Here is a 22,515-nt window from a genome sequence, read left to right as displayed (position 1 = left end):
TTTTGGGAATCGGCAGGATACTTCATTGTTGATGGTGTAACATGGTGATATTATTTTTGCCTCTTGGTTGTTTCGAAGCAAAAAATAGGTGCATTTCAATTCTAGGTCAAATGTTTCCATTCACCCCAAAGTCATAGTCACTGAAACAGAAAACTATTCCAATAGGTGAGGACGAGTTAGATTTGCAGGCTACTTCTTGGTTCATGGAGGAAACAGTTACAAAGGAGCAGAAAGTACTTCTTTTCTTGGGTGGAGTCACACTTTAGTAGTCCCACTAATATGTAAAGGTTGGCTGCTACTTCCTGTTTTGTGGAGGTTGATGTGATACAAATAACCGGAAGTTACTGTTTTTATTCTGGGTGATACTTTGTCATTCTTATTTCCAGTCATCTTAACTCAAACTCCAAAGCTGCAAAAAGGTTTTTGGGAATGTCCACGACCCGGATTGTTTGTGTCGGAGACAATGAAGGTCAGCAACTTGTCTTCATTTCATTGGAGGTAGCTTCCTGGAGAAATTGGCACTCAGGCATAAGATCTGAACCACCCCAAGAAAGTATCACAAGGAACATATCGGTTCAAATGGACACAGCCGTTACCCCACCACTACTGCAGGACCCCTTTTCCAGGTCCTCCAAGACCAAGTCTTGTTCCGCAATTTGGTGCATCCGCCTGGAGCTGGCTTTGTCCAGGCTGTTTAGCGAGATGGGCTCCAGGGATGTCTGCACGTTATTGGCCGGTAGCACTGAGTTGGGCTGCAGCCTGTGCGAGTATGTTTTCCTCCGCTGTCCGTCGGCTGCGCAAAGGCTAAACTTGAACACCACCTGAAATCCTCGTCGGAAGTTCTCATTGAAGAATCCGTAGATGATTGGGTTGACACTGCTGTTGAAGAATGCCAGCCAGTGGGCGAAGGGGTACACGTAGATGTTAACAATGCGATACTGTTGCTCCGTTAACCGGGCGTAGTCACTCAGCATCATGAGGGTCCACAGGGGCAGCCAGGACAGGATGAAGAGCAAGGCAACGATCAGCAGCATCTTGATCACCCGTTGCTTCTTTTTGGAGACGCTGTGTCGGTTGTCGTGACCTGGCTTGCCGCCTGTGGGCATGGCGGTCTTGAAAAGTGTGATGCCGATGCGTGCATACATGACCACGATGAGGGACAGCGGAGCCAGGTAGATGTTGGCGAACAACACGGTGGTATAAATCTTCCGCATGTCCTGATTGGGCCAGTTCTCCCTGCACCAGTAAAAAGGAGTCGTTTTGTTGTCGTACCCCAGCAGCACTTGGATGCTCTGCTCCTGCGTCACCTGTAGCATCACACCCGACGGACACATAATGGATATGGCCAGGACCCAGATGATTACGATGATCAGGGTGGCAGTGGAGATGGTCAGCTTTTGCTTGAATGGGTAAACGATGCATCGGAATCTGTCAACAGATGAAAAGAATAAGAGAGGTTGCCAAACGCAGACATCAACCTATCATTAAACTGATGAGATTTAGTTTATCTCGCATAACTGAAGGTATTATGTGTGTCTGAGGGTGAGGCATTTAGTATTTATTCCCACACCAGGAGTTGAAACTGTGTGTGAAAACCAGGAGTCCTAGCCACCTGACCATACAGGACTCTGGAGAATTGGGTCATGGCATTGAAATTGAGAAGACATGGTTTGTGTTAGGCGGCTAATAAAAGGGAGGTTGATCTTGAATGTTGCCCATCAAACGCATGGAACCTTCAACCAATAGCAGCCTTTAGACAGGGCAAAAACCAATGCAGCCCTATGGGGGGCACAAACCAGTGCAATCTGTAGGCCGGTCCCAAGCCCGGATAAATGCAGAGGGTTGCGTCAGGAAGGGCATCCGGCGTAAAAACTGTGCCAAACAAATATGAGCGTTCATCTAAAGAATCCCATACCGGATCGGTCGTGGCCCGGGTTAACAACGCCCGCCCCCGGCACTGCTAACCTGCAGGGCGTCGGTGGAAATTCAGCTACTGTGGGTCGAAGACAAAGAAGAGGAGGAAACCGGATCCAGCGTCAGAAGAAAAAGAGGAATGCACAGAGCCTACAACTGAGTGTAGGGACTTTGAATGTTGGGACTATGACAGGAAAAGCTCAGGAGTTGGTTGACATGATGATTAGGAGAAAGGTTGATATTCTGTGCATCCAAGAGAGCAGGTGGAAAGGTAGTAAGGCTAGAAGTTTGGGAGCAGGGTTTAAATTATTCTACCACGGAGTAGATGGGAAGAGAAATGGAGTAGGGGTTATTTTAAAGGAAGAGCTGGCTAAGAATGTCTTGGAGGTGAAAAGAGTATCAGATCGAGTGATGAGACTAAAATTTGAAATTGAGGTGTTATGTACAATGTGGTTAGCGGCTATGCACCACAGGTAGGATGTGACCTAGAGTTGAAAGAGAAATTCTGGAAGGAACTAGATGAAGTAGTTCTGAGCATCCCAGACAGCGAGAGAGTTGTGATTGGTCCAGATTGTAATGGACATATTGGTAAAGGAAACAGGGGCGATGAAGAAGTGATGGGTAAGTACGGCATCCAGGAAAGGAACTTTGAAGGGCAGATGGTGGTGGACTTTGCAAAAAGGATGGAGATGGCTGTAGTGAACACTTATTTCCAGAAGAGGGAGGAGCATATAGTGACCTACAAGAGCGGAGGTAGAACCACGCAGGTAGATTATATTTTGTGCAGACGATGTAATCTGAAGGAGGTTACTGACTGTAAAGTAGTGGTAGGGGAGAGTGTAGCTCGACAGCATAGGATGGTAGTATGTAGGATGATTCTGGTGGTGGGTAGGAAGATTAAGAAGACAAAGGTAGAGCAGAGAACCATGTGGTGGAAGCTGAGAAAGGAAGAATGTTGTGCGGCCTTCCGGAAAGAGGTGAGACAGGCTCTCGATGGACAACCGAAGCTCCCGGAAGACTGGACTACGACAGCCAAGCTAATCAGAGAGACAGGCAGGAGAGTACTTGGTGTGTCATCTGGTAGGAAAGGGGAGAAGGAGACTTGGTGGTGGAACCCCAAAATACAGGGAGTCATACAAGGAAAGAGATTAGCGAAGAAGAAGTGGGATACTGAGAGGACTGAGGAGAGGCGAAAGGAGTACATCGAGATGCGACGTAGGGAAAAGGTAGCGGTGGCAAAGGCTAAACAAGAGGCATATGAAGACATGTACACCAGGTTGGACAGGAAAGAAGGAGAAAAGGATCTCTACAGGTTGGCCAGACAGAGGGATAGAGATGGGAAGGATGTGCAGAAGGTTAGGGTGATTAAGGATAGAGATGGAAATGTGTTGACTGGTGCCGGTAGTGTGCTAAATAGATGGAAAGAATACTTTGAGAAGTTGATGAATGAAGAAAATGACAGAGAAGGAAGAGTTGAAGAGGCAAGAGTGAAGGACCAGGAAGTGGAAATGATTACTAAGGGGAAAGTCAGAAAGGCATTACAAAGGATGAAAAATGGGAAAGCAGTTGGTCCTGATGACATACCGGTAGAGGTATGGAAGCAATTTGGAGAGATGGCTGTGGAGTTTTTGACCAACTTATTCAACAGAATACTAGCGGGCGAAAAGATGCCTGAAGAATGGAGGAAAAGTGTTCTAGTTCCCATTTTTAAGAACAAAGGGGATGTTCAGAGCTGTGGGAACTATAGAGGAATAAAGTTGATGAGCCACACAATGAAGTTATGGGAAAGAGTAGTGGAGCCTAGACTCAGGACAGAAGTAAGTATCTGCGAGCAACAGTATGGTTTCATGCCTAGAAAGAGTACCACAGATGCATTATTTGCCTTGAGGATGCTCGTGGAAAAGTACAGAGAAGGTCAGAAGGAGCTACATTGTGTCTTTGTGGATCTAGAGAAAGCCTATGACAGAGTACCAAGAGAGGAACTGTGGTACTGCATTCGTAAGTCTGGTGTGGCAGAGAAGTATGTTAAAATAGTACAGGACATGTATGATGGCAGCAGAACAATGGTGAGGTGTGCCTTAGGTGTGACAGAGGAATTTAAGGTGGAGGTGGGACTGCATCAGGGATCAGCTCTGAGCCCCTTCCTGTTTGCAGTGGTAATGGATAGGCTGACAGATGAGGTTAGACTGGAATCCCCTTGGACCATGATGTTAGCAGATGATATTGTCATATGCAGTGAAAGCAGGGAGCATGCAGAGGAACAATTGGAAAGATGGAGACATGCACTGGAAAGGAGAGGAATGAAGATTAGCCGAAGTAAAACAGAATATATGTGCGTGAATGAGAAATAGAGGGGGAAGAGTGAGGCTACAGGGAGAAGAGATAGCGAGGGTGGACGACTTCAAATACTTGGGGTCAACAATACAGAGCAATGGAGAGTGTGGTCAGGAAGTGAAGAAACGGGTCCAAGCAGGTTGGAACAGCTGGCGAAAGGTGTCTGGTGGTGTTATGTGACAGAAGAGTCTCTGCTAGGATGAAGGGCAAAGTTTACCAACAGTGGTGAGGCCGGCCATGATGTACGGATTAGAGACGGTGGCACTGAAGAAACAACAGGAAGCTGAACTGGAGGTGGCAGAAATGAAGATGTTGAGGTTCTCGCTCGGAGTGACCAGGTTGGATAGGATTAGAAATGAGCTCATTCGAGGGACAGCCAAAGCTGGATGTTTTGGAGACAAGATTCGAGAGAGCAGACTTCGATGGTTTGGACATGTTCAGAGGCGAGAGAGTGAGTATATTGGTAGAAGGATGCTGAGGATGGAGCTCCCAGGCAAAAGAGCGAGAGGAAGACCAAAGAGAAGGTTTATGGATGTGGTGAGGGAACCATGAGGGAGGGCAGTTGGGGTTAGAGAGGAAGATGCAGGAGATAGGCTAAGATGGCAAAAGATGACACGCTGTGGCGACCCCTAACGGGACAAGCCGAAAGGAAAAGAAGAAGACAGGGCAAAAACCAGCTTCAGATTCTGGGAACAAAAAAGAAATCCTGATCTTTAGATGATATGGGAATTCGTGCATTCGGGGTTAGGACACATCATACCAAAATGCAGCACTTCAAAGTGAGGGTCTTTCATCAATGGGAGTCTTCAAAGATACAAAAAAAGCTTGTTCCATACCACGAGCTGAACCCTATTGCTAGACCATATGGGAAAGTGACATGTCACTTTAGAGATTAAATTAAGGATGGTAATCAAAAAAGGGTCTTTAGATGTGCTAAAACCTCTCATGACGCGAGGAGCAATATTCCACAAGGTCCTTCTGAAAACCTGGAACAGTTGACGAAGGTGACACCAACATGTTCATCTCAATTGTCTTATAATAATTTAGTGTTTACACAAAGTATGGTATAATTTTAGCGCATTTACATTGCTTCAATAAGATGCTACTTGTGTAGGTATGATATACTTAAGTAACACCAAATACAGAAGTTGCTAAAATGGCACCACTGAAGACAATTCATTGCACTTGCACTCTTATACTGCCAACACATGGGCAGATTAAACTCTCAGGAAAAAAAGCTCTTCATATTCAGATTTTTTTTTTTTTTTGTACTTTATAAAGACTGCAAGGGCTGGCCAGAGACTGCAGCCGGTCTGGATGTAGCCCGTGGACCATTCTTTGGCCAGGCCTACACTAGAACATATGGGATAACCATATGTCAATTTTGGAATCAGGGAATCCCAGCGCTAAATTAGGTTGACAGCTGACTGCACGCTCCAGTACTTGCAATAAAATGATGACTGCACACAGAAGCATGCAGCATTTTGTAGACAGGTGAATAATTCAAGTTTTTAGGTTTTGTTGCATAGACATAAAGAGGGCTCAAACAGACATTGGGTATTTTATTTGAAAGCAACAAAACTAGCATAAAAATATTTTTTGTTCCATGCACAAATATGTTCTCTCTCTGTAACTGTGCATTGATTTTGTAACTGGAACACACCGTGTTTTATGATACATTGCATACATGTAACAAAAGTAATTTGGTTTTATAAAATCATTGCATTGAAGGTAAAGTCAGTGATTAGGGTTAGGTGGCCCGTTTCAGGTAAACTGAGGTCCAAGTTAAACTGTTGGAAATAGAGTTAGCGTTAGGGTTAGTTGGTAAAACCCATTTTCTTCATTTTAAGGTTCCCCTCATACACTGCAGAGAATTATTCACAAAACAAAACACACTAGAGTCCAGAGTCATACAGGTGAAAACTAGGAATTCCTGCCATTAGTCCATATTTGATAGGGATTTGTCAATTTGGGATAAGGGCCACTCATTATTCATTTCCAATTCTTAATTTCAAATCGTGTGATTAAAGTGGTGGACCTTCAGGCTAAGGCTGGTCTCTGATCTGAGAGAAAATAACTAGTGGTAATCAAGCCAAGGCAGCCAGATGCAAGTCAGGAATCTCACCCACTCGTCTCTCTAGACTCTACCCTAATTGAAAGTGATTTAAGTTTGCGATTGGTACATACGGTTTTTAAAATCAAATGCAGGGGGAAACATTGTCTTCAGACAAAGATTGACTTTGAACCCTGGAGAAAAAAACAATTCTCATAATGTGAGTAGAACCCAGGCTGACTGGGGAAGAAAAGAAAAATCAGGAAACTGAACCGCAAGACAATGTGGGAAAACCAAGGCCTAAATCCAAATGTAGTTACACAAATCATCTGAAACCAAAAGTTACCTTCAGACACCGCAGAAAAGATACTTAGTACACTGAGAGTTAAATCCAGGCCACTCAGTTCTTCCAAGAGTTAAACCCAAACCACTCGGTTGAAAACAAGGAATCCTAACTTCAAAACCGTATTGGACAGGGATGTCAAATAAAAACTGAGTCACCCTTACGTTCATGAATCCAAATACAGTGAGTCGAGCCTTCGCTCAGAGGCTGCTGTCAGACATTACAGAAAAGAACATCTTTCACCAGGAGGGGCAGCCGGGGCACCTGAAAACCAGGATTCGTACCTGCTAGACTACATGAGATATCAAAGGGTTAAGTACAGGTTAATGGCATCCAGTCCCTACAGCATAATGGGATGAAAAGTAAACTTTGTCATTCAAACAAAAATTGTCTTTAGACACTGCAGAAGATAACGTCCATTAAAGGGAGTTGAAAGGGAGGGTGAAACCAGACTGAGCAGTGGGCTTCCAAAGTCTGGTTCTCAGAAATGAACCTCTAAGAAGAAAAGCTGAACATGGGGTAAAAGGATGGGGGTGGGGGGATGTCCATATATGTTAAAATTAGGAATCCAAACTACTAAACCAAGTGACATGGAGGTCAAGGTGTCCTTAAGACACTGAAAAATAAAGTTCCCTTACCAGTAGATGAACCATGGCCACAGGTCAAAACCAGGAATTTAACATACAATCTAGAATAATGTTATAAAACGAAAAATAAAATAGATAAAAGAATAGCAAAGGGAAAAAACACTAAAACAAAGGCAAAGCATTCTGCCGGGTTGGGAAAAAAAAAAGGGGGGGGCTCATACAGAAATGAGTGCAGTATATCAATATATAAAATATTCCTTTAGATGGAAAAAAAGTACTTCTGGAAATATAAAATCAGTTGTTCCTCAAAACACTCTTGCTGTGCTTTTTGATTTTGAAGTGTGATATTGTAGTCAAGAGCAGAGGAGGTTTCACTGTCTTAGATCCAGGACCGATCAAAGCGCTTGACAGATATGTAAGATGACGCTGACTTCTCCCAAAGCATTACAAACTCTCATGTGTCCTTTCCAGTGGCACCAGACCCCCTCGGGCTGGGTAAAGGGTGGACACAATGACAAGAGCCGCTACAGACCGGCTGTTGTTAATACGGTGGCAGCTCAGCCGCTTCTCCATCCTTGAGAGGCCAGTTTGCAACTGACTGCAGAGTTCAAGTCAAACTGTCATCTGGAGTAATGAGGCAATTGGTCTTAAATGCAGGGCAAGCACAGGCTGACCAAAACAACAACAAAAATCCAGAAGATGTCACTTACAATGTTGTGATGCCTTCAATGGGTTCAATATTGATCCGAATGGAATCCCAAGTGCAAGATGTTTTTTTTTCTAAGGACTGTGTCATTATCTGAACATCAATTAAATATACTGCAACTATGAGTAGTACTGTTACCCAAGATAAAGTCCATCCATCTTCTACCGCTTATCCAGTAAAGCAAAACATAAAGGAAGACGCTCACATTTCAAATTTCAAAAATGCAACTATAGCTTCATAATATTAAAACAACTTTTATTCACCTTTATTCTCAAGCAGATACAACTTTTCTTGAGATTCATGCGGGGATGTCAGATTTGATGTTATTTTGATGGGCACTAAGAGCGAAGCTCGGGAAGAGCAATTGGTTTTGCACACTTGGTTTATTGGCACGCTGGTCTTGATATGTAAGAATGCCATTTTTCAAAATGGTATGGCATAAGAATGTACTGCTATCTATTTTGTTTACTGCCGATGTACCTTTGGAGAAAAACTGTGCTGGACAACTGAGGAAACGGGTTTTGTAACATTGAAAAGGATAAGTCGATGGCCCGGTTGTCATGGCGACCCCCTAAACCAATAAACTGTAGCATTTCTGCGTCCTGAATCTCAACCTGCCAGTTTGCTTTCACAAGCTACAGGAAACCTCTTTTATATCATCGGACACCATAAAACCTCCTCATGACTTGCACATCTGACCGGGGGAGGGAGTGACTGATGACTATAGAACGATGGAACATCATCCCCCCAGTGGTGATTAGAGACCTGCAGACATTAAAACAATGAAGAGCTCCCACGTTAATGGTCAACACAACAAACCTTGTTGTAGGTATAACGCGATGCCTGTGCGATTGTGTTTTCACGGGTTGCCTTCCAAATTTGCTTCCTCTGAACATTCCACAACCTGTTCAACCTATAAAAAGTGAACTCTTGCTCTTAGTTTCTGGCTCCCTCCCCTTCTTGCCTAACACCCCTTTAGCTAAGGGGGCAGATTCGGCCAACCCTTCCCCCTTTCCCTTTTCTTTGTCTTTTGTCAGCACCATGTGCGCGTGCGCCCCCGGACCATGACTGTTCGATCAAAGAAGGCAGCCATGCGCGCTCCGATTGGTCTTTTCCAGCCCCGATCTGTTGGCGGAGACCCCAGGCGGCAAGTCTCGGCATCCGTACTAGTCACACCCCCAGTTAAAAGCAAGAGCAGGGCCCGCAACAAACTCAAACTGCAGGAAACAATGGGACAGCAACTTTTCTTTTGCATCTCTTTTGTTTTCTGTTTTTGCGTATCTTCTCCTTCAACCAAAGCAGTCTCTTTTCTCTCCTGAGGTGCTCAGGGACAGACCATCCCTAGGGCCGACTGATCTACGGTCGTGAGTAGAGCATGGTAATCATTGTCAGAATGTACAAAGTTAGTGGCTAATAATTTAGGGTTGAAATACCAACTTCAAACATTTTTCCACCTTTGTACTAGCTCAACACGCTGTAGCCTATTCAATCACATACAGTATTTAGTCCAGCTACACACAATGTCCTATATTGCTGTATGTGTGCTTGGCATTCTCTCTATTACCATTATTATCTTTTTCTGCTCCTCCATTTATGTATAATTTTTAGTGTACGAACCACTGATGAATTGGAGGATCTCCTGTATGGTATGTTGTGTTTCTACTCGTCCTGTTATGATCACTGACTCTGTACATGACACTTTGACAGAAGATTGTGAGCTTCGAAGAGGAAGCGCCTGATGAGCAGAAAGATCTTTGCCTGGCCTCTTTTTGCATTGTGCAACCGTCCCTGTCTGCGAGTCACGTAACGCAACTAAAAAGTAGACATCTTTGTTGTTGGAGTGCATCCTTTTGAAAAGGGACTTGAGTGCACTCTGCCCTATGCCACTATTTTGTATGCCACTTATGAGCGGCACACTAAGAAGTTGAAACTAAAGCAGAGAACACTAAAGAACAAACCACTGGAAAAAAAAAACCTTTAAAGCACACCTCAATCCCCATAGAACTGGTAAGGTGAAACCCAGGAAGTTGAAACTGAATAATGTAAAACACAATAAAAGCACTGTACTAAAAAAAATAACAACAGTGTAGCATCCAAAGCTAGAGCTAAGGGAAAGCTAAGGTTAGCATGTATCTTCAAGCATTAAAACGACCTATCTGCGCAACAAATGACGGGATATTGTCACCTGGAGCAAAGCTGTTTTTTTGCCAGTGGAAAATCATCAATGCGCTGTCGGGGGACCGTACCTGTCCACGGCGATTGCCACCAGGGTGAAGACGGATGCCGACACAGAGATGCCTTGCACCATCCCGCTCATTTTGCACACCAGGCTTCCAAACGGCCACCCTGTGGACAGAAGGGATGAGACTGCTCAATCCCTGCCAGGGAGATAAAGTCTCAACAGTGTTGTACTCGGATACTCAGTTTAATTTCAAGATTTTAACCAAGACACTCTATTCATTTTTCTTGCATGTTTTGGGTTAATTTTGACCTGGACCAAGAATGTCCCCATAGCAATGGTCTATGGTGTGTGTCAGGTTCTAGGATGCTGCTGCTTTGCTTCATTTCATAGAAAAGAGATGAGAGTTGTGGCAGGAAAACTCGGGCATGCTTCAACATGATTCAGCACCTGTTCACAACGATCTGAACATCTGAAACTTCCTGGCCAAGAGTGCTGACTTGAGTGAAAACTCTGCTGATTTTCTCCACTTTCCCAAGCTCAATGGCGTCATCAAGGGGACTTCTTTTGAAGATGTGGTCAAGATGGTTGTGACGACGGAGCTATGGAGGACCACAGAAGAATCCTTTCAGGAGTGCATGAACGGGTGGCAGAAAAGGCTCGAAAGTGTTTTAAACTCCAGGGAGATTATTTGGAAGAGGAAAACTTGCAGTTTGGAGTTTCTTTCGTGACCCCAGTTCTTAAACTATTATGACACACCTTGTACAGTATATGAAATTAGGAACTACAGAACGTTTCACAATGTATTCATAGCCTGTGGAATCCTTATTCCATGTTTCTGAGTGTAGAAAACCAAGAGTTGTTGGGACTGCTTTAAGCTCCCTCTTGAGCCCTGCTGTGGCTGACCCCTACAAAATGCACACATTTATGACCTTGACAGTTTTACAATTTTCCCAGTCAAGTTGCAAAATAGTTTCAACTCCTGTTTTTCTTTGCTGTAAAAGCAAACATTAGCTGTTCTCCCAAACTGTTTCCTTACCGCTCGTTTGCTTCTCGGCCCACTCCATCGACTTCATCTCCTACAAAAATATGCATTTTTCCTTAACATTGACTTGTTTGTAAGCTAACTTTATGTTCCTGCTGAATTTTCTTCAACACTTGTCTCGCACACACCTGCTCACGCCACTTGCAAAACTGCTTTTAGGGCTGCACAAACAAACCTGATTTGATTTGATTCTAAATTTGATTTTCACTGTTTTCACTGTTTTTTTTTTTTTTGCTGTTCTCTTATTACAAGGCTAACTGTTTATCCTGAATTTTCCAGCTTGCTTGCCTGAAACCCACCCAATTACTTCTCTTTTGGGGGGGCTTTTTCATCTCCATTTTATTGTGTTAAAACAAAGCATTCCGTTTAACCTGAACTTGTTTCCTGAGTACTTGTTAGCAGGTCAGTTCAGTCAGATAATGCTGTGTTTTAAAAGAAGAAAGCAGCAAAGAAAAAGGGGTTAACGCTATCTTCTTGCGAGACACATAGTGCATCCCGACAATAGCCGCTGGCTTCAGTCGGCTTTTCCTTTCATCTAGTCCTCTCGCAAACCAGAAAACTCTCATTATCGGCCAATTAAAGCATTATGTGTCCCAATCACCCAAATGACGTGCGGGACTTGAAAGGTTTTTTTTTTTTTTGTTTGTTTTTTTTTTTTTTATCAAAGAGCCGACTGCTCGTTGTCCGGTCTCGACAACGTCAGATGACAGGTTCTCATGGTTGCCACCTTTCTATTCTGGAGTTCATGAATGACATTAATTAGATGCGAGTGAGGCGGTGGAAATAATTCCAATTAAAGCTGCAAGGACAAGAGAACTTTTTAATGGTGGTTCATTAAAACGATCGTCAATAGAAGTCTTGTAATACAAGACCAGTGGTACTCGATGGCTACTGTGGATAGACATTGAAGAGTGTCATTGCAAACAAAAACTTTTGCATAAATTATTCAGTAAATACCACTTGGCGTGTTCAATACTTTTTCCCTGTATGATTTCCCACACAACTGAATTGCTCCCAACATCAATAGCACCTTTGGAAATATGTAGTGAGAAACTTTGTAACGTCTTCAAGACTCACTGTAATTATGATTTTACTGCTTTGTTTTTCTAGTATTATGATTGTTCTTGCAAAACAGAAATATTTCCCTTCTTATTGATTATTCTGCAAATTTAAACTTCATTCCTTGTGACATTACTACTTTATTCTTATAATACAATGACATTGCTCTCATAACGTTCTGACTTATTTTATATGATTTGGTTTTGTTCTCAGTACTTTGATAAAATTAAGTCAGACTTCGACATGATGATTTATTTCAGTTTTTGTAATGTTCCTACTGTACTTGAGTTTTGTGTAATTCAAACTTTTTGTCTCATTACATGACTTACTTTCTTGTCAAACTTTATTGAATGCAAAATTCAGCATTTTACTTGACTTTGTTCACATAAACTGATAAATTCACTCTTATCTTAATATCCTAACTGTTTTCCTAATAATGGTGACTTTTTCCAATCGTGAAATTCTGACCCTTTTTTGGAATCATGCAAATATTCCAATAGAATTAAGTCATTTTCCCTGCATTATTGTGAATTTTTTTCTCATGCAAAATTTGACTTTTTTTGTGCAAAAAAAAAAAAAAATCATTTCTTGAGCAGACAACCAAGTAGTGCGCTCCCGTGTCGTCTCCATTTCCTCAACACACGATGAACAACAACAGTCAATAAGCAAACCAAGTGAGTGAGGCAAGTATTTACTGTACCTGTAATTATGTTATCGAGAAGTGTTGTCGGCATGCAGAAAATCCCCACCAGGAGGTCACTCACAGCCAGGTTCAGGATGAACAAGTTGGTGACGGTCCGCATGTTCCGGCTGCGCAGCACAATAAAACACACCACGCCATTGCCCGCCATGCACACCAAGAAGATGAGCAGGTAGGACACGATGAAGATGGTCGCCGTGGATGGCTGGTGGAGGTAAAAGCCCACGTAGGTGACGTTATTCCTAGGAGGAAGGACGCCCTCTCCAGAGGTGTTGAAAAGGGTCCAGTTGTCCGCTTGTTGATGTTGATTCATTTTAAACCTAAGGGCAGACGAATAACTGAGTGAGTCGGTCTTTTATTTATGGGGCCCAAAATCACTGGTGACAAATTGGCCTCAAGGAAAAATGCAGTTCAGGTGTATTCATCCGTCAAATGGGTCATAAGAATGAAAGGAAATATTAAAGCTCAAAATCCCTGCCTCGTTCGTGACCAGTCCCTACAGTATGTTTTACCAATACTAGATAGCCTAGGCAAAAAAAAAAAAAAAAAAAAAGCTTGGTTATTTTGCGTCATCCTGGTGTTACTAATGTAATCTGTTTCTAAATGTAAGTCCTTTTGCTAAATTCCCGAGTAGGACTTGGTCCAAAATAGTGGTTTCAAACCAAATGTAACTTCCTGCTCAATTTTTGCCATGAGAATTTTTCTGTGTCATCAAACATGGGCACCCAATTTTGTGTTTACTAGTAAAACTGCTGTTGGGGGCCAATTTTTTTCAAGGGAGGACTACTTCGTTAGTTTGGGCTTTTCGTGTTCCGCAACTGTAAAATACGTACATTCTCACCAAGTACATACGCTTGCCAATTTGGTGCGTTTTGGGGCATTGACTGTTTCTTGAAATTTAAGACAAAATATTTTGGACCTACAATTCAGTAAATGAAGGCTTTGATTATCATTCCTTATCATTGTACAACAGCCGCCATTATATTTAGCTTATAGGAATGATGGATAAAAGGCTCTTGAGCGTTACAGCAAAACAAGCACAGCCTGAAGACACAACTCTTCAAAGACAAAAAAACAAACAAACATACGTATCAATTTACATGTCATAGGAAACAGGTGGGGGGGGGCAATTGGAACATCATCTTTCCTCTTTTTAAATGGCATTTTGTCTATTAAAATATGAAGATGAAATATATCCCAATTGGAGGCAGCCATTGAGTGAAGTTGCAAAATATAATTATTTTCGAATCCAATGTGGCAATGATGGATGCATGCATGGATGGATGGATGGATGGATTCTCCTCAACTGTAAAACCCTAAATGATTGAGCACGTCAAACAATGTCAAGTGCAAAACCAAGTGACCAGAGTATTTCCCCCCGTCCCTCCCATAGCTCTGAAGGCTTTACTTGTGGTCCACAGAATATCTCCGAGCTTTACGTTATCAGGCGCTTGTCCGGTCGAAGTATCTTGCTAGGTTTTTGACTGCGCAAATATATAGCATGTCTCCTCAATAAAACGTGATTAGTGGTCATCCATAATCCTCCTTCAGCATCTTACTGTCCCGAGAGTCCCAATATTATTTGCTTTAGGAGCCCTCATTAATTGGAGTAGCATATCCGAGTGCAAGATGTTGATGAATAGCTATATTATGTTTTTTTTTTTTTTGTTAGTTCACACTTCTGCGACTTAACGTTTCACGTTGGACGTTGATTGATGCGGCCAATTTTTCATGTTTCCTCTACTGTTACCCACTGTACGTGTTTCCTATTGATCTGCATTCTCCCACGGTGAGTTGTTGGTCCACCACGACCCCATCGAGGTTGTGAGTTGAGGTTCCTAGTTGAACTTCTTGTTACTAGGTTCTGATGTTTCTGACACTAACCTCATCCCTCTCTCAGTAATAGGAAGAGTGTTGTTGCTTCTATAGGTGCAGATAAAAACAGCATCTCTCTCTCTCGCTCTCTCTCTATCTCTCTCTCAATCTCTCTCTCTCTCTCTCTCTCTCTCTCTCTTCTCTCTCTCTCTCTCTCTCTCAGTTCAGTCTATTGAGTGGGGAGTGAGGCTTTTGACCTGCTCCATGGATAAAAGTGCCCTGAGATTATAATTGAGTTGGGTTGAACTGAATAGATGGGTTGATGGGTGAAAGTATAAACAGATGGAGGGATGGAAGATGTCAAGCTAGAGCAACACTAATAATCATCATTATTGTAATAATCTTCTTTTCCTGCACTTGTGTAGTTACGAGCTACTTGAAAGCCACTGTAATACAAGTAGATGATTTGTCTGTGAGGACAAGCGCAAACGTAGCTTTCTTGGCTGGTCTGGCAACATCGCAAGGGGTGGATACGAAAGTATGTCTTAATTGAAAGTCAGCATTCAAGTCCCGTTTCATTTTATTTAATTAATGCCCTGGAGTTGTAAAGAAAAAAAATGTTTTTGTGGTTGCTATTGCAAGGACACATTTGAACCCATTGTTTTGTTAAATTGGAACTAACGGAGCAGCAATCCTGTCAAAGAGACGACTTCTTGAGGATTTCCATTATTTTTCCTTTTGTTTGATTTTTATTATGTCAGCTTGCTTTTGCATCGCTATCAAGACGTATGCACAATTCACCACTCGAACACCTCCTTGGAGGTTTGCTCACCATAAACATGCATGGAAGCTTGCTTAATATGAAAGACATCATGGAGTGACTTCCTATTCAACACACTTGTACTGCTTTTATGTATGTATGTGTGTGTGTGGGTGGAGGTGGGGGGGGGCGGGTTCTATCTGTCAGAGGATAAGTGGCTAAGAAAATGGATGATTAGATTGATAGGACTCTTAAACAGTAGCATGTGTTAGCCCTCTCACTGTGACTAGAAGAATTTTGTGATTTAAAAGTTTGTTTTGTTTCACATTTAAGGTTTTTTTTTTTTTGGGGGGGGGGGCGGGTGTATTTTAATTGATTTTCCTGTCAGATTTTTCTTTGACCCTATGAAATAAAAAAAAGAAGTGGGAGTTTGTTTAAATCCTCCATCCATCCTTTTTCTGAGCCGCTTATCCTCACGAGGGTCGCGGGAGTGCCGGAGCTTATCCGAGCTGTCAACGGGCAGGAGGCGAGGTACACCGTGAACTGGTTGCCAGCCAATCGCAGGGCACATAGAGAAAGACAGCGGTCACTCTTATGATCACACCTGGGGGCAATTTAGAGTGTCAAATCAATGTGTCTAATCAATGTTGCATACTACCCATGACCCTTGTGAGGATAAGCGGCAAAGAAAATGGATCGATGGATATTTTAAACATTTTTACAAATTTAGAATGGGAGGGGCTAGTGTGAGAGTCACTTTGTGCTATGTGTTGAAACCGAATATTCGACAAGTCGACTGATCGACTACTCAGCGTAGACATTTAAAAGATTCAACATGACCTCTCGAAAAAATATGTAAATTCATCCTCATATGCCATAAAATCCCAAGTGGAAACAGAGAGACTTTTTTTTAACCAGCCTCCACAAGATTGAAGAGGAAAAACGTGCAGGTTTCCTGCTAATTACCACAACTACATTCACCTTAATACCTTTTTTTTTTTTTTCGTCTAGATGTGTACTTTTGGTGCAAAATTGTTAAGGACCGCCTGACTGCACTAAAACAAAATCAGTGATGTCATCAATCAATTTGGACTCAATTGTCAATCTTTAGTGTGTACTGTTCCCCATAAGGGTGCCTGAAATATTGAAGTAAAATAATATACTGTCACATGCTGCATGTAATCATCAAAGAGTAGTTTAAAATTCTTCTTTTCATTTATCCATCCATCCATTTTCCAAGTCGCTTATCCTCACAAGGGTCGCGGGGGTCCTGGAGCCTGTTGTCTTCAAATATTTCAATGGTTGACCTGTTTTCTTCCATGTGGACAAAAGGTCCAAAAGAACAAGCGGACAAGCATCATCTCGGCGAATCGTTTCAGCCGCTCGATTACGTCTGTCCCCAGCATTTTTCAAGATTTCAATCACACCAGCCGTCTCCCATGGAGTCATATTCAACTCTTTGTTTATTTGGGGTCTTTTTTGCCCCGAGCCTCTTCATGCGTTTCCCTCTTATCATCAAGACGAGATCGATTGAATGAAAGGCCTCTCGTTCTTCATCGAGATGATAGCAAATTTGTAAAGAAGAAAATGATGCGTGTGGCTTTGATGTGAAAAGAGGCCCCGAGGGATCGAAAGAAGCTTTAAGCACAAAATAACAAACCCAAAACTTTTTCTTTTTACGAGAACAAAATTTCGTGACTTTAATCAACCGAATGTACACGGAATTCAGTCTTCGCCACACCAAACTAATGCATATTCGGAAACGTCGGAGACAATTTAGTCCGGCACGAACCTCACCGACTGTTCAAGACAATTTCGCAGCAACACGTTACAAGCAATGGAAACCTTCAAAAAATGTCATCTTTGAACTTTTCATAAACACAGAAGACAACTTTGCGTGCTTAATGAACCCAGCTTGCATGTTTTTGTAAACAATTTAGAAAACCGTGCCTGTGTGGCAGTGTCCCACTCCAAATTTTTTCCAATAAATGTCCACCGTCTTCCAAATAACCAGAGGCAGGACCTAAAACTTCCCTCCAGCTTTGCGTGAACCCTGCTCACCATCGTTGACGAGTGTTTGGAGCGGTTTCAGACCTTATACACCTCTTAAGATTCCATTTGGTCCACGTTTCATGTCACTCTCGACAGGCGACACAGCGCGCCCGTGTCCAAAGCGCGACGTTGGACTGCTTCCCGACAGTCTTCCAGCACCACTCCGCATCAAAGACTTCACATTTGTCCATTCTACACATTTCACGGCCACTTATCAATCACCGCTGGAAATCTCCAACTTCCCCCACTGATAAAAGGCGCCGCAGTATCTTTTCTGCCCATCCGCTCGGTTCCCCCACCGACGCTCCCCCACCCTCCTGGGGCGTGTCCCAGCATGGTCCCCACTGTAATTACTGTCGGGGAGCTTGCCAGATGTAATTCGCCCCTCGGTGTGAGCGTTAACGCTCCAGCAGGCTCACAAATGCCAACCCTCCGAATGTCCATCAAAACGCTTTCATAAAGTCAATGGAAATGTATTTTTTTAACCATTCAATGGAAGCCCCGGAAATGGTCAAAAAGGTCTTTTTTAAACAATACCTCAAAAACGGCTGCTTCACTGTGTTTTTGGGTGTCTGCTTTTACTTTGCTGACAACATATGTAGAATTACACACTACTAAGAAGGTGTTAATGTTGTTTTTTTTATTCCAGTGGCGGGCTGCCCGTGGGTTTCTGGGCAAAGCTTCCTTTTTGCAAGTCAACTTATGATTGTCGTTGCCAAGTCCTAAAAGACGTAGTATCACCTTTCATGGCCAATTACCAATCTTCCGCCTACATACTGAGACAAAAACTTTTATTGTTGGCTATTTGTTTCGTGTACGTGGTTCATATTTGCTGACATTTGGAAAAAAAATCCACAGGGCAAGATCCTCTCCGGAGGATTCTTAGAAATTGTGAAAATGCTTCCAAAATGGCCACCTCAATGGCAGATTTCGTGTGTTTTCAGCCATGAGTTGCATGTCTGTTGATCGTAGAAGCGCCTACAAAACTTGATGCGACTAAGTGAAACTGGCTATTAGGGCTGAATTTTCAAAGATCACATTTCTTATTTTAATGGGGAACCATCAAATTGGTCATTTCAAATATCTTTGTGTGTTTTCTGGCATGTGTTCTTAAATGAAACCGGGTTCAAGGCCTGATTTGTCAGACTGTCCATTTTTGTGTTTTCAGGCAAGTATTCAAACTTCACCGTCATGCTCAGCCCACACAAAAACTCCCGTACATGGTAATTAAGCGGTGATTATCAGTCTGGTTTGTGTGCGTCCAATTCAGCAGTTCCTTGAGCCTTTTTTTCTAGATCTACTTATGATGTCTGTATTTATGTAATATCTAAAAACTTGCGCCAATGGGCCTTTATAAATTGCTTTTCTATTGCTCAAATTGGGCTTTCACCAGCTGATGGCAGATTTTCATGATATCTGTTATCCAATGCGCCGCCAGTTGACCTCATCAAACAGAAACTGCAATCAGATATTTTTGCGTCCTTTTATCAACTTTAAAGACTCCTCGTAACATGCAGTCAATGATGCATGTAGAACCTGTAGAGATAATGATGACTCTACTGGAGTGAAAACTGTTTTTTGATAATGATGAGCTAGATGATATTATGATACAGTATTTATAGACTGGAACAAATGTGTATCAGTAGGCTATGACGAAGGTGGCGAACCCTACGGCTCGTTAGCTGTACATGTTCCAGGAGAACATTCAATCAGGTCCACCATACAATTCTAAATTCATGCAATTCTACAAACACATTAGTCACCAAACTTCAATGACATGCTCCGCTCTGACAGATGCATGAGTCACGTTTCCTTGTAAATGGACTTCTCCAAGAAAAAGAAAAATCCTCTTTGGAGGACCTTCCCAAGGGTGCAATGGAAAATTTCCTGTGCATTTGCTGTATGTTTCATATTGCTAATTGTGTAAAAACCAGGTCAAATATGAGTTGCACATTTTAATACCAGGTCATCCAAAGTTATTTTTCCAAAGGACCACTGAAAATAACCAAATTGGCAGCCATTTGTTTTCTTCCATATGTTCTTGAGACTTTTTTTGTGACTACCTTCATAATGGACATTTTTACCAATCTCATTCCGTTGGTCATAATGCATAAAAATCAACAACTCTCTTGGCCCATTGATTGGGAATACGTTTCTCCGTGCCTTCTGTGTGTGTGTGCTTTTTTTTTTTTTTACAGTATATGACAGTCGCGTACTCACACGGGGACTGAAATCGATCATAACTTCAGTGCTTACAGTACAGCCCCGTTGTCTTTGTTTATTGCATAACAGTCTAATCCCGAGAGCGTGTTTATTCCGAGCCAGAGCCGAAACCGCCTTCTGTCCGAGCTGTTGCCATTCATCGCGTCCCGTTTGCTTACGTTCCTCCTTCCTTGAAAGCAAGTTTGACGCCCGGCTCCCTTTCTGTCGCCTCGCTGTGTTATTACTGCTCCTAATTGTTTAGCGGAACAACCTCCAAACAATCAATGACACTTAATTGCATGTCATGTAAAACAATATCTCCGAACAGTTCTGGACACTTTGCGTAAAAACAAAAGGGTGGGGGTGCGTTGGGGTATGTTCATGAGTGGATCTACGGGGCTGGACCAGGCACAATGAGCCCACTGTGTCCACAAATGAAGATGATGGGAGGGACGCACGCACCCAATGTTGGGCGGTTTCCACCAGTCAAAAATTGAATCACATACACGCTCAGAATTGTGATTAGAAAAAAAAAAAAAAGAACATTTAAATTACAAATATAAGTAGTCTTACGGTACAGTGATATCAATTGAATGCCACAATGGAAAAATCATCAAATTAAATAATTCCATAAAAATACTTTGTTACAAATAATTCAACTGAATGAAAAGGAAAATATTTTTAAAAGTAAACCATAACTATGCTATACTGCAGTATAAGAGATGCACAATTAATGTTCAGTAATATCCATTATTTAAAGCACTGTAAATATAAATAAAAATATAGAATGTATTAATGCAAATCCAAAATAAAACATCAACTTAAATAAAAAAATATGTAAAAATGAAATGTGTCTGAATAGAGACATTCAGTTCATGCTGATTGACTTCCATAATATATATAAAGGAATAAATGAAAAAATTAAGAACTATGAAAAACTGAAAAAGACGAAAAAAAAATCAAAATGAAAAATGGTTAAAAATTAAGTTAGGAGACAAACATAGCACTGAGTGCCATCCATGATGAAAAATTACAAAAACAGATCAGCATTATTAGCATCATCATAATATCGATACAAATGTGATAAATGAATAAATAGATGTAATGAAATAAAATTTGAAATATAAGAGACAGACTTAAGTCTAGGTGACTTCAATAATGCATAATTAAAAAAAGAAGAAGAAAAGAAATAAACCAATATTTTTTTAAACTTATAAATGAAAGAGATATAAGATACATACTCATAATGTTCGATTACTTCCACACACATCCGCGCATGCACGCGCACATTCAAATAATCGCAAATTTTAATGACAAGTAAATGTAAAGGAAGATGCACTGACTCTCAGAAAGCAGAAAAAATGAAATTACCATAAAAATGAATATAATTCAAACTATATGTATTGATCATATAAAAGCATACCATGTATACTGTATATGTTCTCACAAGCATGAACGACAGAGATGACAATAGGAACCCATTACTGGGTTAGTCATAGCAAATAAAATAATAATATATCATGTCACAAGCATGACAAGTTGCCTCCTCACTTAGTACAAAGTGCATAAATGAAGGAGCTCACCTTTAATTTTTGAAGCTTTCAAAGCGCGCGTGTCCAACACGCCTCTCGTCTGTTTCTCAGAAGGAAAGAAAAAAGGCCAACTGTGTGATTCCACCTCGCGCGTCATGGAGGCTGAAGATGCGCTCAGACCGCCTCTGTGAGCGCGAGTGGCGGGCTGGCGGCGGCGCGTGGACCCTTTTTGAGGCCGTGACGTAGGCAGCCGGGCAGGGAGAGGGTGGGGGTGGGCGAAAGAGTGATAGCCTCTTGCAACTGTGAGAATGCGCACACCCAGAGTGATAATGCAGGTCACAGCTGGTGTGAGCATGTTTCATGTATGCACTGTAAGCCTGCGTGACACAAATGAGTGCAAAAACATCCCGTCTGCCCTAGAAAAAGGGGAGATGGAGGACTTGCCAACTGAGGGACTTTTACGCATGCAGCTAATTAAGCTGTATGGTTGAACGACAGTGTGTCACTTTTGTTTTAATGCACTCAGTTGCTCGCACAAATGCAAATGAACAGATCCATTGCTGTCACGCGGCTGGAAATCAAGGAGGCTTGCCTTCAAGGAGCACAGGAGAAGCAAAAAGTATGTGAAACCTTTGGAATTTCTGAAATTTGGGGAGAATTAGATCAGAAAATATGGTGTGATCTTCATCAAAAGGAATTTTTAGACCATTCCTCTTCACAAAACTGTTGTAGTTCAACAAGATTCCTTGGATGTGTATTTGAGTAGCTCCCTTCAGGTCATGCCACAGCATCTCACTGGGGTTGACGGCAGGACTTTGTATCTTCCTTTTTCCTTGTGAGGCTCATGTACTGATTATTGGCTCCACTTGTTTATTGGCTCCACGTGAGTCAATTTGCTTCTAGCTGTTTTGGTTTCCAGGAGCGTAAATGTTTTCCTTTCCCTTGTAGCATTTTAAAATGTCCTCACGGAGCTCAGGAACAACCACAAGAAGTTGAATCTGTGGCAAAGAGAGCAAGGACCAAGTAAATCGTGGATTTACAGGATGCACAAATATTCCAATCCACCGTGCATGCTATTGTCACGTCACACTCATGGTCACATGGAGCCGGTGGCAACTTCCTTTTTCTATTGTACAGCTGCTACTTGGCTGTTACTTGGCTGCTCGTCGTCATCTCTGTCAAGTTCGGATCTCCTGATCGACTCAAACGTACAGTTCGATGATGCCAAGTTCAC

At 42.1% G+C, this 22,515-nt stretch overlaps 1 protein-coding gene across 1 annotated transcript; it reads right to left on the bottom strand.

Annotated features, from left to right (window-relative positions):
• Positions 1-575: 575 nt before the first annotated feature.
• Positions 576-22,454, bottom strand: npffr2a (neuropeptide FF receptor 2a). Its single transcript, XM_061817545.1, has 4 exons — positions 22,426-22,454; positions 12,921-13,162; positions 10,184-10,283; positions 576-1,428 (listed from the first exon to the last, which is right to left on the bottom strand). Exons 1-4 carry the CDS (start codon positions 22,452-22,454, stop codon positions 576-578), a joined length of 1,224 nt encoding a protein of 407 aa, XP_061673529.1.
• Between the last annotated feature and the right edge of the window lie 61 nt (positions 22,455-22,515).

The sequence above is a fragment of the Syngnathoides biaculeatus genome, chromosome 4 (assembly GCF_019802595.1).
Source record: "Syngnathoides biaculeatus isolate LvHL_M chromosome 4, ASM1980259v1, whole genome shotgun sequence".
Taxonomy (NCBI): domain Eukaryota; kingdom Metazoa; phylum Chordata; class Actinopteri; order Syngnathiformes; family Syngnathidae; genus Syngnathoides; species Syngnathoides biaculeatus.
The sequence above is the reverse complement of the archived record's forward strand: the minus strand, read 5'-3'. Positions and strand labels throughout refer to the sequence as shown.

Coding starts and splice junctions, on each gene's coding strand:
- npffr2a (XM_061817545.1), bottom strand. CDS start 22,454: ATGACGACGAGCAGCCAAGTAACAGCCAA. Junction 13,163..22,425: donor AGCAGCCAAGTAACAGCCAA/GTAGCAGCTGTA, acceptor CCTTCCTCCTAG/GAATAACGTCACCTACGTGG. Junction 10,284..12,920: donor TCTCGATAACATAATTACAG/GTACAGTAAATA, acceptor TTCTGTCCACAG/GGTGGCCGTTTGGAAGCCTG.